This window comes from Myotis brandtii, unplaced genomic scaffold (genome assembly GCF_000412655.1).
Source record: "Myotis brandtii unplaced genomic scaffold, ASM41265v1 scaffold1480, whole genome shotgun sequence".
Lineage (NCBI taxonomy): Eukaryota > Metazoa > Chordata > Mammalia > Chiroptera > Vespertilionidae > Myotis > Myotis brandtii.
The window spans coordinates 96,908-112,324 of NW_005355348.1; the positions used below are offsets into that span (position 1 = coordinate 96,908).

Here is a 15,417-nt window from a genome sequence, read left to right on the forward strand (position 1 = left end):
ACACACACACACAAAAAAACACACACACCAAGAATTTTTAAAACTGAGGATAATTTAAGGAACTTCTAGGACAACTTTGAGTGTACCAACATTCAAATCATGTGTATGCTAGAAAAGAAGAAATATAGCAAGGAATCAAAAACCTGTGTAAAAAACTAATGACAGAAAACTTTTCTAACCTGATAAAGGAAATAGACATACAAGTCCAAGGAAGCACAGAGAGTCCCGAACAAGATGAACCCAAAGAGGCCCACAGCAAGGCACATCATAATTAAAATTACAAAGGTTAAATACAAAGAGAGCCGAAGCCGGTTTGGCTCGGTGGATAGAGCGTCAGCCTGCGGACTGAGGGGTCCCGGGTTCGATTCCGGTCAAGGGCATGTACTTGGGTTGCGGGCACATCCCCAGTGGGGGATGTGCAGGAGGCAGCTGATCGATGTTTCTAACTATCTATCTCTCTCCCTTCCTCTCTGTAAAAAATCAATAAAATATATTTTAAAAAAAAAATACAAAGAGAAAATCTTAAAAGCAGCAAGAGAATAGCAGTAGGTTACTTACAAGAGAGCTCCCATAAGACTATCAGCTGATTTCTCAAAGGAAACTTCACAGGCAAAGGGGGATTCACACAAAATATTCAAACTGATGAAAACCAAGCACCTATGAACCAAGATTACTCTACCCAGTAATGTTATCATTTAAAATTGAAGGAGAGCCCTAACCGGTTTGGCTCAGTGGATAGAGCATCGGCCTGCGGACTCAAGGGTCCCAGGTTCGATTCCGGTCAAGGGCATTGTACCTCAGTTGCGGGCACATCCCCAGTGAGGAGTGTGCAGGAAGCAGTTGATCCATGTTTCTCTCTCATGGATGTTTCTGATTCTCTCTATCCCTCTCCCTTCCTTTCTGTGGAAAATCAATAAAATATATTTAAAAAATAAAATAAAATAAAATTGAAGGAGAGATAAAGAACTTTCCAAACAAGAAAAAGCAAAGTAACTCATCATCTCCAAACCAGTTTTACAATAAATATTAAAGGTACAAGAAGAAGAAAAGAGAAGAAGAGGAGAAGGAGAAGGAGAAGGAGAAGGAGAAGGAGAAGGAGAAGGAGAAGGAGAAGGAGAAGGAGAAGGAGAAGGAGAAGGAGAAGGAGAAGGAGAAGGAGAAGGAGAAGGAGAAGGAGAAGGAGAAGGAGAAGGAGAAGGAGAAGGAGAAGGAGAAGGAGAAGGAGAAGGAGAAGGAGAAGGAGAAGGAGAAGGAGAAGGAGAAGGAGAAGGAGAAGGAGAAGGAGAAGGAGAAGGAGAAGGAGAAGGAGAAGGAGAAGGAGAAGGAGAAGGAGAAGGAGAAGGAGAAGGAGAAGGAGAAGGAGAAGGAGAAGGAGAAGGAGAAGGAGAAGGAGAAGGAGAAGGAGAAGGAGAAGGAGAAGGAGAAGGAGAAGGAGAAGGAGAAGGAGAAGGAGAAGGAGAATATTTTTTAAATAAAAGAAAAAAATAATAAAATTGAAATAACTACATTCCTGTCAATAAGCACTTTAAATGTAAATTGATTAAATGTTCCAATCAAAAGATATAGTGTACCTGAAGGGATAACAAAGCAAGACCCATACAAATGCTGTCTACAAAAGACCCCTTTCAGAAGGAAAGACACACAGCGACTAAAAGTAAAGGTATCTTAAAGATATTCATGCAAATAGAAATGAAAAAAAGCTGAAATAGCAATACATATATCAGATAATATAGACTTTAAAACAAAGGCGATAAGAGCCGAAGAAAGACATTACATAGTGATAAAGGAATTAATACAAACAAGAGAATATAACCCTTATAAACATTCATGCACAGAACATAGAAACACCTAAATATATAAAGCAAATCTTGATGGACATAAAGGGAGAGACTGACAGTAATACACTCATAGTAGGAGTGTCTAACACCCCACCGACATCAATGATTTTCCAGACAGAAAATCAACAAGGAAACAGTAACCTTAAATAGCACACCAGATTAGATGGATTTAATTGATATCTTCAGAGCATTTCACCCCAAAGCAACTGAATATACATTCTTTTCAAGTGTACATGGAACGTTTTCTAGAGTAGATCATATGTTAGGACATAAAACAAGTCTCAGTAACTTTAAGAAGATTGAAATTATATCAATCATCTTCTCTGACCATAATAGTATGAAACTAAATATCAATCACAAGAAAAAAACTGAAAAACATAAAGACATGGAGGCTAAGTAACATGTCAATAAAATAATGAGTGGGTTAACAATGAGATCGAGGAAGAAATCAACAGATACCTTGAGACAAATGAATTAAAAACACAAAGGCCTGAAATCTATGGCACACAGCAAAAGCAGTCCTACGAGATAAATTCATAGCAATACAGGCCTACCGCAAGAAACAAGAAAAATTTATAATAATAAAGCATAATATGCTAATTAGACCAGTCGTTCTTCTAGACGAAGCCAGGGGTGGGAGGGAAACCAGGGTCCTGGGTTCCTGCCGGCAGCCAGAGGGAACCCCGGGTCACGGGTGCCAGAGGAAAGCTGGTGGCATCAGCCAGGGGAAGGAAAGCCTGCTCTTGCATGGATTTTGTGCATTGGGCCTCTAGTCTCAAATAAATAAACTAACCTTACCCCTAAAGGAACTGGAAAAACAACAACACACAAAGCCCAGAGTAGAAAGAAAATAGTAAAATCAACACAGAAGAAAAAGGAATACTCTTAAAAAGCAATACAAAAGATTAATGAGACCAAGAGCTGGTTCTTTGACATGATAAATAAGATTTATAAACCTTTAAACAGACTCAGAAAGAAAAAAATAGAGAGGAATCAAATAAATAATATCAGAAATGAAACAGGAGAAGTAACAACTGTTACCACAGAAAAACAAAGAATTGCAAGAAAATACTGCAAACAATTATATGCCAGCAAATTAAATAATCTCTAAGAAATGGAGAAATTTCTAGAAACATTCAATCTTCCAAGATTAAAACAAGAAGAAATAAAAAGAAATAAAAAAACTCGCAACAAACAAAAGTCCTGGAATTAAAATCTATCTTTCTCAAAATATTCAAGAGAAGTGAAGGCTCCCATTCTCACTTTATGAAGCCATCATTACCCTAATTCCAAAACCAAACAAAGACATAACAAAAAAGAGAAATTAATATTCCTGATGAACATAGACGTAAAAATTATCAACAAAATATGAAACCAAATTCAGCAATACATTAAGAAGTTCATATACCATGATGAAGCGGGATTTATTCCAGGGATGCAAGATTAGTTCGATACCCAAAAATCAGTTAACATTATATATCACATAAGCAAATTGAAGAATAAAAATCATATTATCATATCAATACATACAGAAAAAGCATTTGACAAAATTCAGCATCCATTTATGATTAAACAAAAACTCTCAGCCAAGTGGGAATAGAGGAAACATGCCATAACATAATAGAGGCAATATATGACAAACCCACAGCCAACATCATTTTCAACAGGTATTTTCCTTAAGTATTCCTAAAAGTATTTTCCTTAAGATCAGATACATGACAAGGTTGTCCACGTTCACCATTTTCATTCAACACAGTATTAGAAGTCTGAACCACAGCAATTGAACAAGAAAAAGAAATAAAGGGCATCTGAATTAGAAAGGAAGGAGTAAAACTGTCATTATTTGGATATGACATGGTACTGTATAGAAAGAACCCTAAAGATTCCACACAAAAAACTACTAGAACTGATCAATGAATTCAGTAAAGTAGCAGAAAAACATTAATATTCAGAAATCAGTTACATTTTTATACACCAATAATGAACTATCAGAAAGAGAAATTAAGGGAACAATCCCGTTTGCATCAAAAAAAATACCTAGGATTAAGCTTAACCAAGGATGTAAAAGACCTGGACTAGAAAAATTAATTACACAATATTAACTTCTTGAAAGACAATTGTATGAATGCAACATAGCTAGACTGGATGTTTAATGAACTTGCAAGGTTTGTTTTTTAAAAAAGGCTGAATGACTTTTGTCATTTAGCATAATTGATAGATTTTGAGTATACAGTACTAGATATTAAAGGTCTTAAAACTAATTGAATTGAATTATCACAAACATTAAAATAATTAACTTGAGGGTTTCAGATTTGTTGTGTTAAAAAAAAATAAAAACATATTGATTGATATCTACTGTCAGTAAAAGATAGGATTCCTTCATCTCAAAAACAGACTCAAATTTTTAGTATTAAGAAATCAAATAAAAATAAGAGACAAAAACTAAAGTGCAATCACCAACTAGAAGAAAATGTCTAGCCTCTTTTGAATCTTGATTTGAAGCTACTGCCACTATGGTTTCTGATCCGAGAAAATAAAAGAAATAGCCACCCACCCTCCTACTTTTTCTGAGGTAAAGATAAATTTTAAAATTCACATTACAAGTATTCACATTAAAGGTTTTCACATTTTAGAACTTTTTATAGTAAGTAGTTTTGTTTATAAAACCAGGAAAAAAATGATATAATTTTTTACATTCTCAGTTTAGGAATTTCCTAAATAAAATGTTCTAAAGAATCTAAAAACCTCAATAGGCCAATAACTATGGAAGAAATTGAAGCAGTCATCAAAAAGCTCCCAGCAAACAAAAGCCCAGGACCAGATGGCTTCTCAGGGGAGTTTTACCAAACTTTCAAGGAAGAACTAAAACCTATCCTCCTCAGACTACTACAAAAAATTCAGGAGGAAGGAACACTTCCAAGCTCATTCTATGAAGCCAGCATCACCCTAATACCAAAACCAGGTAAAGACAACACAATGAAAGAGAATTACAGGCCAATATCCCTCATGAACATAGATGCCAAAATACTCAACAAAATCTTAGCAAATCGGATCCAACAGTACATCAGAAAGATCATACACCATGACCAAGTAGGATTTATCCCAGGAATGCAAGGATGGTACAACATCCGTAAATCAATAAACGTAATACATCACATAAACAAATTGAAAGAAAAAAACCACATGGTCATATCAATTGATGCAGAAAAAGCATTCTACAGCATTCATTAGTAAATTTAAGAGTTTTTATACAGAAATTTCCTCCTCAAATAGAAAAATTTGATATGATATTAGTAAACCATATTTTTTAGTTACTGCAGAAAGGAAGAACACAAGAATTCCAAACTAGCACTTAATTAGGACAAAGTGGGTTTGGGGTGAAGAAGGAAATGTTATGTATATCACAAGATATTCCCTGGTTGTTGTTACACAACTGATGAAAATGATTGTTCCAGTTCTCAGTCTTGCATAATTGATGACTGTGCTCTGACCAAACCAGAGGATCAAAAAAGTAGCCTCATTCCTGATCTACATCACTGTCAGGATCTCTAGATGGCATCGTTGTCACAGAAACAGTAGTTTTGCATTCATTTAGAGATTAATCTCCATACTCCTTTTGTCAAATGATGAGCTGGTGAATCATATGGTATGACAGTAACTGTACAGCAGCATTTAAAGGTTTGGAAGTTGCTTGCTCTTACAATGGAAAACCATAGTAATGATTACAGAATGTGTCAGAGACATAATTTAAAATTACCAAACTGAGGCTAAAATAATGTGTCCCTGGATCTATTAACCCTACCTGGCGAGCCAGGTAAACCCTCTTCTTCAGTTTAGAGATGAATTGTTCCATCTCACTCCTATATTTATCCAAGTGTAACAAAAAGTGTTGGCAATAACACAGGCATAACATACTTGGCTAGCTAATAGAAAATCTAAAGCTATTATCACATAGGCTAAAATATGTAGACTTATTTATTGAGCCTCAAGAGTTGTCAGAGTCACTATAGCTTTGGTTAAGGTTAGTACAAATTTCTGAACACATATTCTAATTAATAATCCTACTCTAGGAATCTCCTTTTGGATGGTGCCACAAAAAGTGAATCGGTGATCCCGCTAGGAAATTCTCCAGGTTTTGGGTCATACTAGGTTTTCTTGGGAGAATGAGGAAAAGATGCTCATACCTGTTGATGATAAGACTAAGTGTATTACATGAGTTCCTTCTGGCATTAGGCTATATCTGCTTGCAACAGGGTGGAGTCCAAGATCAGATGATATTATATACATCCATACATTAGGTGGAAGAATAGATAGGTAGATAGGTGCATAGATACATAGATACAGTTAAATATATAGAAACTTAGATACATATGTAAATTCTATGTTAGGTTTTGATATGTGTATATAACATTTTAACTGGAGTAACACTAATAAGGATTGCCAGTGCAGGGATTGGAGAAAGTTGTTTTTCAACATTTTACATCAGATATTTTACTTCAGGTGGGCCAGTAGGAGGAGCACTGTGATAAAGCAAGACTTGAGCAGGGACCTTAAAAGAGGGAGAGTATGAGCTAAGTAGGTGTACCTGGTGTTGTGGGCAGAGGGCACAGGCCAGTCCTGCTGTTTACTGGAAGGAGACGGGTGACGTGGAGGTGTGGAGGTCCCTGCGCAGGAATCTGACAATAATAGGGAACTAGAAGTGCTGGACCTGAGGCTCAGGGAGAGGGAACCTGACACCTGAGCTACAAAGCTGTGAAGCTACATGATACTAAAGCCCCAGCATCAGCCTGGTAGAGATCTGAGTCAAGGGTACAACAGCAATATGATATGACAGAACCTTGTCCCCTCACTGATCATGGCTGGTAGGAGGCAGGGTTCCTTGAAAAAATGTTCATATTATAACATCTAGCAAAAAAAATCAAGGTTGAAAAGTATATATTCATAAATTTTAATTTTTAAAAATTTATATTTTTATTTTAAAAAGAGCACTTACTGCAAAGCATGACTGATCCTTGTTTAAATCTCTGTAAGCCAGGGCTGGTATCTGCTTTATTTCTAATCTATTCCTACTCTATTGAACATTCTTGTTTCAAAATATCAGATGCTTACACGGTCAGTGTGGCTCAATGGTTGAGCATCGACCAATGAACCAGGAGGTCATGGTTTGATTCCTGGTCAGGGCACATGCTCGGGTTTCAGGTTCAATCCCCAGTGTTGTGCAGGAGGCCTATCAATGATTCTTTCTCATCATTGATGTTTCTATCTCCCTCTTCTTTCCTCTCTGAAATAAATAAAAATATATTTTTTTAAAATCCAGCCTCTGGAACCAGAATTAAACTCAAATATACCATTAGACAAGTTATTTAACATCTGTGTGCTCCATCTCCCAATCTGTAAAATGGGATGATAATAGTATCTATCTCAAGGATTAAATGAATTAAACAGGTAAAGCTAAGAGCAGTGCCTGACACATAGTATGTACTCTGTAAATATTTGCCATTATTATTTTTACCAATGAACTGAAAAAGGAAGTAAAGAATTAAATCTTCAATTTGACAGGTGACATAAAGCAATGAAAGTACATACCACAATCCTATGAAAAGACAAGATAATTGAGATATATCATAAGATATTTCCAGGGGGTGAAGAGAGTACAAAGGAGAAGACAAGGTTAATATGTATTAGAACATAAAACAAATTTTATTTTTAAACTGACAGACTCTAAGCAAATGATAATAGCCCAGGAAAGGAACCCAAGCTAATTTTTAAGTGGATAAAGCCCTTTCAAATATCATCTGACTTAGTCATAACCATAATCTGTGAGTTGTATTGCAATCTTTGAAGAAACTGAAATTCAGAGAGGTTAAGTAATTTATGAAGATAGCACAGCAAGTAAGTTGGTGCTGTTTGGACCAGAATCCCTGAATTTTAACTGCAAATTTTGAGTGATGCTATACTGCCTTTTATTTTAAGACAAAGACAATGATGTTTGGGGGAGTAGGGAAATCTATATGTTGGCCATCCCAAATCTGGCATGCTTCCTGTTTTTATTTCTATACTACAACAGTGGAATTGAGTGGTTGCAAAGGAGATAGTACAACCTACAAAATCAAAACAATCTGACCATTTACAGAAAAAGTTTGCTAACACCTGATTTATTTGACTAAAAATAAAGTCAAGAACATTCTTCAACATATAGAAAAAAGTATGAAAGCAAGATTTGTGAATTAGAATGTGTAAGTAACCACAGATCTAAAGATGATTGCTACTTTTTGCGCATAACCAAAAGGCTGAAATAACAAAGCAGAACAAGTGAAAAGGGAGATATGGAATACAAACAGATAATGAAGCATGGTTTTAACAAATGTACCAAAAATAAGGCAGAGTAGCTTGAAAACAATAGTATGGTTCTTCTAAAAAATACTTATTTACATCATAATTTAACATATGTGAAAGGTATTATTGGCACAGTAATTTTGGAACTGAAACAGAAGGGTTAATATAACCTTTGATCTCTATACCTACCATATAAAAGTCTCTCTGTCTTGTCAGGAAAGAATGTCACCCATTCTTCAGTTAAAAACAAAATACAGGAGAATATGGTGCTGAAGGGCCATATACCCTCAATGATGTATCGCAGAAAATGGTCCTGGTTCCAGTTCAAGATGGCACCTAAGAGGGCCCTAAACTCACCTTCTCCCTCAAACATACCAAATCTACAGTTACATTTGGATCAAATTCCTCTGGGGGAAAAAAAACTGGCTAAGTGACTAAGTGACTCCTACACATCAAGCCAAGGAGAGCAGGTAGGAGAGGCTAGAACACAATCTCATCATAAACCCCACACCAGGCACAGTGACCCATAGTTGGGAAGAACCCAAAACCTGGAGCTGCTCCGTGAGGAGCAAAGGGTTTGAACCCTACAACAGGCACCCCAACTTTTAAGATCTTCACCAGTGACAATCCCTTAAGACATCTAGCTTGTAAACTAACAGGGCTGTCATCCACAAGACCATCAAGGCTATAATAATCTGAGAAACTGCTTTTCAGGTGCAGAACTCACTTGCCCCAGGGCCCAGTGTAAAAATGGTGGTCAAGGGCTATCGGGACCTGGTGTGGGAGAAGCTCCTTTGATTTTTGCCTGCCTTGGAGCATGAGCCTGAGGTCAGGCATGTGACGTGACACACATTTGAGGACCTGCTGGAGCGCTCTCCAGAAAGAGACTGGCCAGCGCCATCTTCTCACTCTCCCTATGCAGAGCTCTAAAGCAATGCTTTTCAACCCATATGCCCCAAGAATGTTTAAAACATCCAATACCTAACTATTTAGTCAGGGGCACTGACCTCTTTTCCCTTAGATTGTCAAATTAAAGAAATGACAACAGCCAACACAATAGCTGTCTGGTGTGAATGAATCAAAATTTACCTATTTTTTAAATCAGTTCTGCCCAAAATATAAAATATATTTTGGATTGCTGCAGCATTTTAGTAGTTTATGTGCCATGAGATGAAAAAGGTTAAAAATCACTGCTCTAGAGCGTTAGTATCTCCCCAAGGGGAGCTTTTACATGGGTGCCTGGTGCCCTGGTCTTTGTGGCTGCCATCCAGAGGGTGTCTCTTGAACACCTGGCCCTGGTGGCCAGGGAGGCTGGGGTTCCTGGGTCTCAAAAGACTATAAAAATTGGAGAGACAGTTCTTGGCAGGACTACCACCCCCAGTGCACAGCACAGATAGCAGACTGAAACACAGCCCAGTCTTCTGTGAAAGAGGCCTATTTGCCTGTACTGGAGCTTTGGCCTGAGGGGAAAGCTTTAGGTTGGCTCACATATAGGGGCCTAAGGACAGACCTGCTCTCAGAGAATAGAGGCAAGTGCCCACCATCTTTGTATTCTCCCTCTGCTTCACAGAACTCATCATTATCTCCCAAATAGGAGCTTATATATTCGTTTGAAACCCCAATTTTTGTAACTGCTATCCAGGGGATTGCCTGGCACTGGTGGTCAGCAGGGCTTATGTTTGTAAATATATATAGTCCCACAGACTATATATATTTACAAACTTTAAAAATTGCTACCTGAAATCTGGCTTTCAATCATTCTGAATCTTGGTGCTGACCAAGATCCTCTCCTTGAGACACTGACAGGTCTTGGCACAGCCTCAACTACTGGGAGCCATTAAAAATAAAATGGGCTGACCCTGGCCAGTGTGTCTCAGTAGTTAGAGTGTTGGCCCACACACTGAAGGGTCATGAGTTCAATTCCCAGTCAAGTGCATGTACCTCAGTTGTGAGTTTATTCCCCAGCCCCAGTTGGGGTGTGTGGGAGGCAACCAATTGATGTGGCTCTCTCACATCAATATTTCTCTCTCTCTTTCTTTCTTTCTCTCTTTCTCTCTTTACCCCTCCCTTCTTCCCTCCCTTCACTCTCTTTGAAAATCAATTTTAAAAATATGCTCTGTAGGGGTTAACAAAATAAATAAATGAAATAAAATTAGAAAGTGTGAGATATAACCAAGAGTTAGGGCAGGGTTGAACAATAAGGTTTATCTCCTATATGAAGCCACTTTTTCAAGACTGGGAGCAATGGCTGCTTTATCTAATGCATGGAAACTTTCCCAGGCAGTCAGCAAAATGAAGGCTCAAAGGAATATGTTTCAAACAAAAGAACAAGACCTAAGAAAGATGGTTCATTCTCCATGAAGGTTTAGGGACATAAAATTTATGAAGAGTCACTTGGAAATTTTGTGTTTCAATAAAGCCACTTAGTGATTTTTTCTAAAACCCATAACCTGACTGAACACTCTCCTTATTGCCATCATCAGCTCTCTGTTCCTGAATGTGTAAATGACTGGATTTAGAAATGGAGTTAAAACTGCATCAAATATAGCTAGAAATTTATCCAGATGTGTTGAAGGCAAGGGCCACACATAGAAAAAAATCAGTGGACCAAAGAATAAAACCACCACAATAACATGAGCTGACAGTGTACAAAGAGCCTTGGATGAGCAACCTGAGGAGTGTTTCTGAAGAGTGACCAGGAGGAAGACGTAAGAGAGAATGAGCAAGAAGAAAGCACCCAAGGAAATGAACCCACTATTAGCAGTGACCATGAACTCCAACTTATAGGTGTCTGTGCAAGCAAGTTTGATGAGCCGAGGTATGTCACAATAAAAGCTGTCTACTACATTAGGCCCACAGAAGGGCAAGTTTACCACAAACGCCAACTGGGCCGAAGAGTGAATGAGACCAATAGTCCAGGCAACCACTAAAATCAAAATGCACAGTCGTGGGCTCATGATGGTCAGGTAGTGGAGAGGCCTACAGATGGCCACATATCTGTCAAAGGCCATGGAGATGAGCAGCACCATCTCAGTACCTCCGACAGCATGGCTAAAGAAAATCTGAGCTAAACAACCCCCAAAAGAGATGACTTTCTGCTTCCTGAAAAGATCACAAATCATCTTGGGTGCTGCAATGGAGCAAAATATCATGTCAATTATGGAGAGGTTGGCTAATAGAAAATACATGGGGGAGCGTAAGTAAGGGTCGAACGTCACAGTGACCACTATAAGGAGGTTTCCCATCATACTGGACATATAGAAAAGACAAGAAAAGCAAAAAAGAAGAAGCTGGATCTCCCAGGAGTTGGAGAGACCCAGGAACACAAACTCAGACACCACAGAATGATTGGCTCTATACATTGACTCATTTGGTAGGTGCACTCTTCTGTTACCTAAAGGAAGAAAATGACACAACTCAAATTAATACTATTATATTAATACCCTCTGTGGAAAAGTATATAAATTTTGGCAATCAAATATTACCTGAGCATTTCACAAAAATCAAATAACATTCTGTTGGCCACTGTTGCTGTCATTACTTATGACAGTAACTGAGTTGTCAGGTGGTCTTGCAGGCACAAGGAATGGTGAGCGATCTGGTGGACTGGTACCCATGGGTGCACCTGATAAAACCATAAACAATGGGCATTTGATATTAAATTGCTTTATCAGTTTTGTCACTGTAAAGTATCCTCTCCCTCACTAGATAGGCAAAAGAGGACTATTCCATGACAAAGAGACTTGTAAGATCCTGTGAGTCTGATTTTGCTCCTCAAGCAAGAAATTATCCTATTTTTATTTCCAAAAATATAATTAATTCATTAATATCCAAATCAAACGGTACCTCATGTCTAAGTTTACCCATGACCCACCTACGCATCTACATTTATTTACTGTATTTAGAGTTGGTCACATGTCTATTTCCTCAAGTGATTATAAACTACTCAAGGTTATAAATCATTGTGTCTTTAAATTTTTAATCCCATACAGTATCTTGCAAATATTAGGTAGTGAAAGAAATCTTTTAAATAAATGAATGAGTTACATCAGAGGAATGGCAGTGTGAGAGATCCCCTTGGCCTGTTGCCTGGAAACTTCAACAAGTTTATCAATTATAACTCAAAGAATATCAACAAAGAATTCCCTGCTCAATATAGAAGCACACCTGACAGACCCATGCATTGAAGCATTTAATGGTGAGAAACTGGGAATAAATGAGGAGGCAACAAGGAAGAAGAGCCCAAACAACCACAGATGCAGCCCAGCAGCTTGGCCCAGAGAGGGGAGGAAGTTGGTGGTAGCAGGCTCTTCCGTGGGTCTGGAAGAACAGAGAGTCAAGCTGGGCTCTCCAGCAGGCAAGCAGTGCAAATAGTGGCTGAGTCAGCACAGAGGGCAAGGACACAGCAGAGGGATGGTGCCACAACTGTCTGCTGTTGGGCAATGATGTTTCAGACAAAGAAATGGAGCCACGGAGCTCTGCCACACCTTGAACTCCCAAAACTCATGTCCAGTTGCCCTTGGTATTAGGTCGAGGAGCACATTATCTGCAAACCAAAAGCTATTGCAAGAGAATTGTGGTTTCCCTCTATGACTGATTCCCAGGTGGGGCACACTGGGAGGACCCCATGGAGGTCCAGGGTCATCACGATAGTGGGGACAAAACAAACCCCACCCCCAAGCAGCACAACTGTACTGTCTGAAGAAAGTCAGCGAGGCCAGCTCTGGGAGGTCACAAAGGTAAAAATCTTGTGATTCTGTGCCACCTACTGGAAAATAGTAGAAAGACCTCTTCAGAGAAAACTGGTTGAGAAAGGTCAGCAGTACAATAGATGCCTAGACAGAGGAGACCAGCAAATACCATGAATCGCCATGGTAATGAGGAAGTTCAGAAAGAAAATGAAAACTCTCCAAAAAGCTAGTTGGAACACATGGAAATATGTAATGTAAATGACCGAGAATTCAAGATTGCAGTTCTGAAAATACTCAATGAGATGTGAGAAAATAGATAGGCAATTCAAGGCACACAGAAAACAAATTAATGAACAAAATGAGTATTTTACCAAAGAGATTGAAGTTTTAAAAAAGAACAAATCAAATCCTGGAAATGAAACATGCAATTAAGGACATTAGCAATGAACTACTGACCTATATACTGAAAACTGCAAAGCATTATTAAAAGAGATTGAAAATATAAATAACAAAATGGAAAAATATCTTGTATTCATGGATTGGAAGAATCAACATAGTTAAAATGACCATATTACCCAAAGTAATATACAGACAATGCAATTCCCATTAAAATCCTAATGTCATTCTTTAAAGAAATAGAACAAAAAAATAAGATTTATATGAAACCACAAAATCCCTAATAACCATAACAATCCTGAGGGGAAAAAAGCATAGCTGGGGGTATCACACTTCAAATTCTGTTACAGAGCTATGATAATCAAAACAGCAAGGTAATGGCAAAAAGACACACATATCAATGAAACATAATTGAGAGTCCAGATATAAAACCACATGTATATGGGCTGATAATTTTTAACAAAGGAGCCAAGAAACACACCATGTAGTAAAGGGACTGTCTTCAGCCTGGCTGGTGTGACTCAGTGGTTGAGTGTTGACCTATGAACCAGGAGGTCACAGTTGGATTCCCGGTCAGGCACATGATCGCCAGTAGGGGGCATGTAGGAGACAGCTGATTGATGATTATCTCTTATCATTGATGTTTCTATCTTTCCCTCTCCCTGCCTCTCTCTGAAATCAATAAAAACATATTTTTTTAAAAAAAGAAAGCCTCTTCAATAAATGGTGTTGGTAAAATTGGAAAGACACATGAAAACAAATGAAATTGGACTATAGCTTGTCCCCTTGTACAGAAATTAACTCAAAATGGATCAAAGACCTAAATATAAGATCAGAAACAATAAATTACTTAGAATACAGCATAGGACTAAACTTATGGACCTTGGTCATAGAGAACATTTTATGACGTCGACTCCAAAGGCAAGAGAAGTAAAAGCAAAAATAAATGAATGGGATTATATCAAACTAAAAAGTTCTGCATCGCAAAAGAAACTGACAACTAAACAAAGAGGCAGGATTGAATGAGATATTTGTGAACAATAGCTCTGACAACGGCTTACTATCCAAAATACATATAAAGAACTCATAAAACTCAACACAAAACAAACAACTCAATTAAAAAATGGGCAGAGGTGCTATAAAAAAGAAGGAACTTTTACCATTTGCAGCAGCATGGATGGAACTGGAGAGCATTATGCGAAGCAAAATAAGCCAGTTGGAGAAAGATAAATATCACATGATCTCACTCATATGTGGGATATAATGATCAACATAATTTGATGAACAAGAATAGATCCAGAGACAAATGTTAGGGGAGGGGAGGTTAGAGAGCAATCAAAGGACTTGTATGCATGCATATTAGCATAACCAATGGACACAGACCCTGGGTGCTTTGGGGTAAAAGAAGACATATGTAAAACTTTAGACAATAAAAAAATGGACAGAGGACCTGAACAGACACCTCTCTGAAGAAGACATACAAATACCCACAAATAGCCAACAGATATATGAAAAGATGTTCAAACTCACTAGCAATTAGAGAAATGCAAATCAAAACTGCAATGAGATACCACCTCACGCCTGTTAGAGTGGCTATTATCAACAAGGCAAGTAATAACAAGTGCTAGAGAGGTTGTGGAGAAAAGGGAACCCTCATTCACTGCTGGTGGGAATGTAGACTGGTATAGCCACTATGGAAAACAGTCTGGCAATTCCTCCAAAAATTAAGAATAGAGCTACCATGTGATCTAGCAATCCCTCTCCTGCGTATATACCCAAAAAAAACTTGTAACTATGTAATCTCAAAGATATATGCACCCCTACGTTCACTGCAGCATTATTCACAGTGGCCAAGACATGGAGACAACTGAAGTGTCCTTTTATAGATGATTAGATAAAGAATACTTCTCAACTATAAGAAAGGATGAAATATTGCCATTTACAACAACATGGACAGACCTTGAGAATATTATGTAAATGAAATAAGTCAGGCAGAAAAAAACTAAGAACCATGCAGTTTCACTCATATGTGGGATATAAAACTGAAACTCATAGACACAAACAGCAGTGTTGCGGTTGCCAGAGGGAAAGGAGTTGGGGTTAAGGGGGCCTAATATATGTGCCAGAGACCAATTCCAGCATGACAACAGGGCTGC

The 15,417-nt window shown here is 38.0% G+C and overlaps 1 protein-coding gene across 1 annotated transcript; it reads right to left on the reverse strand.

The window, feature by feature from the left end:
- Positions 1 to 10,565: 10,565 nt before the first annotated feature.
- LOC102251975 (olfactory receptor 4F6) lies at positions 10,566 to 11,562 on the reverse strand. Its single transcript, XM_005861324.2, has one exon. The coding sequence runs from the start codon at positions 11,534 to 11,536 to the stop codon at positions 10,598 to 10,600; it is 939 nt and encodes a 312-aa protein (XP_005861386.1). The 5' UTR covers positions 11,537 to 11,562; the 3' UTR covers positions 10,566 to 10,597.
- Between the last annotated feature and the right edge of the window lie 3,855 nt (positions 11,563 to 15,417).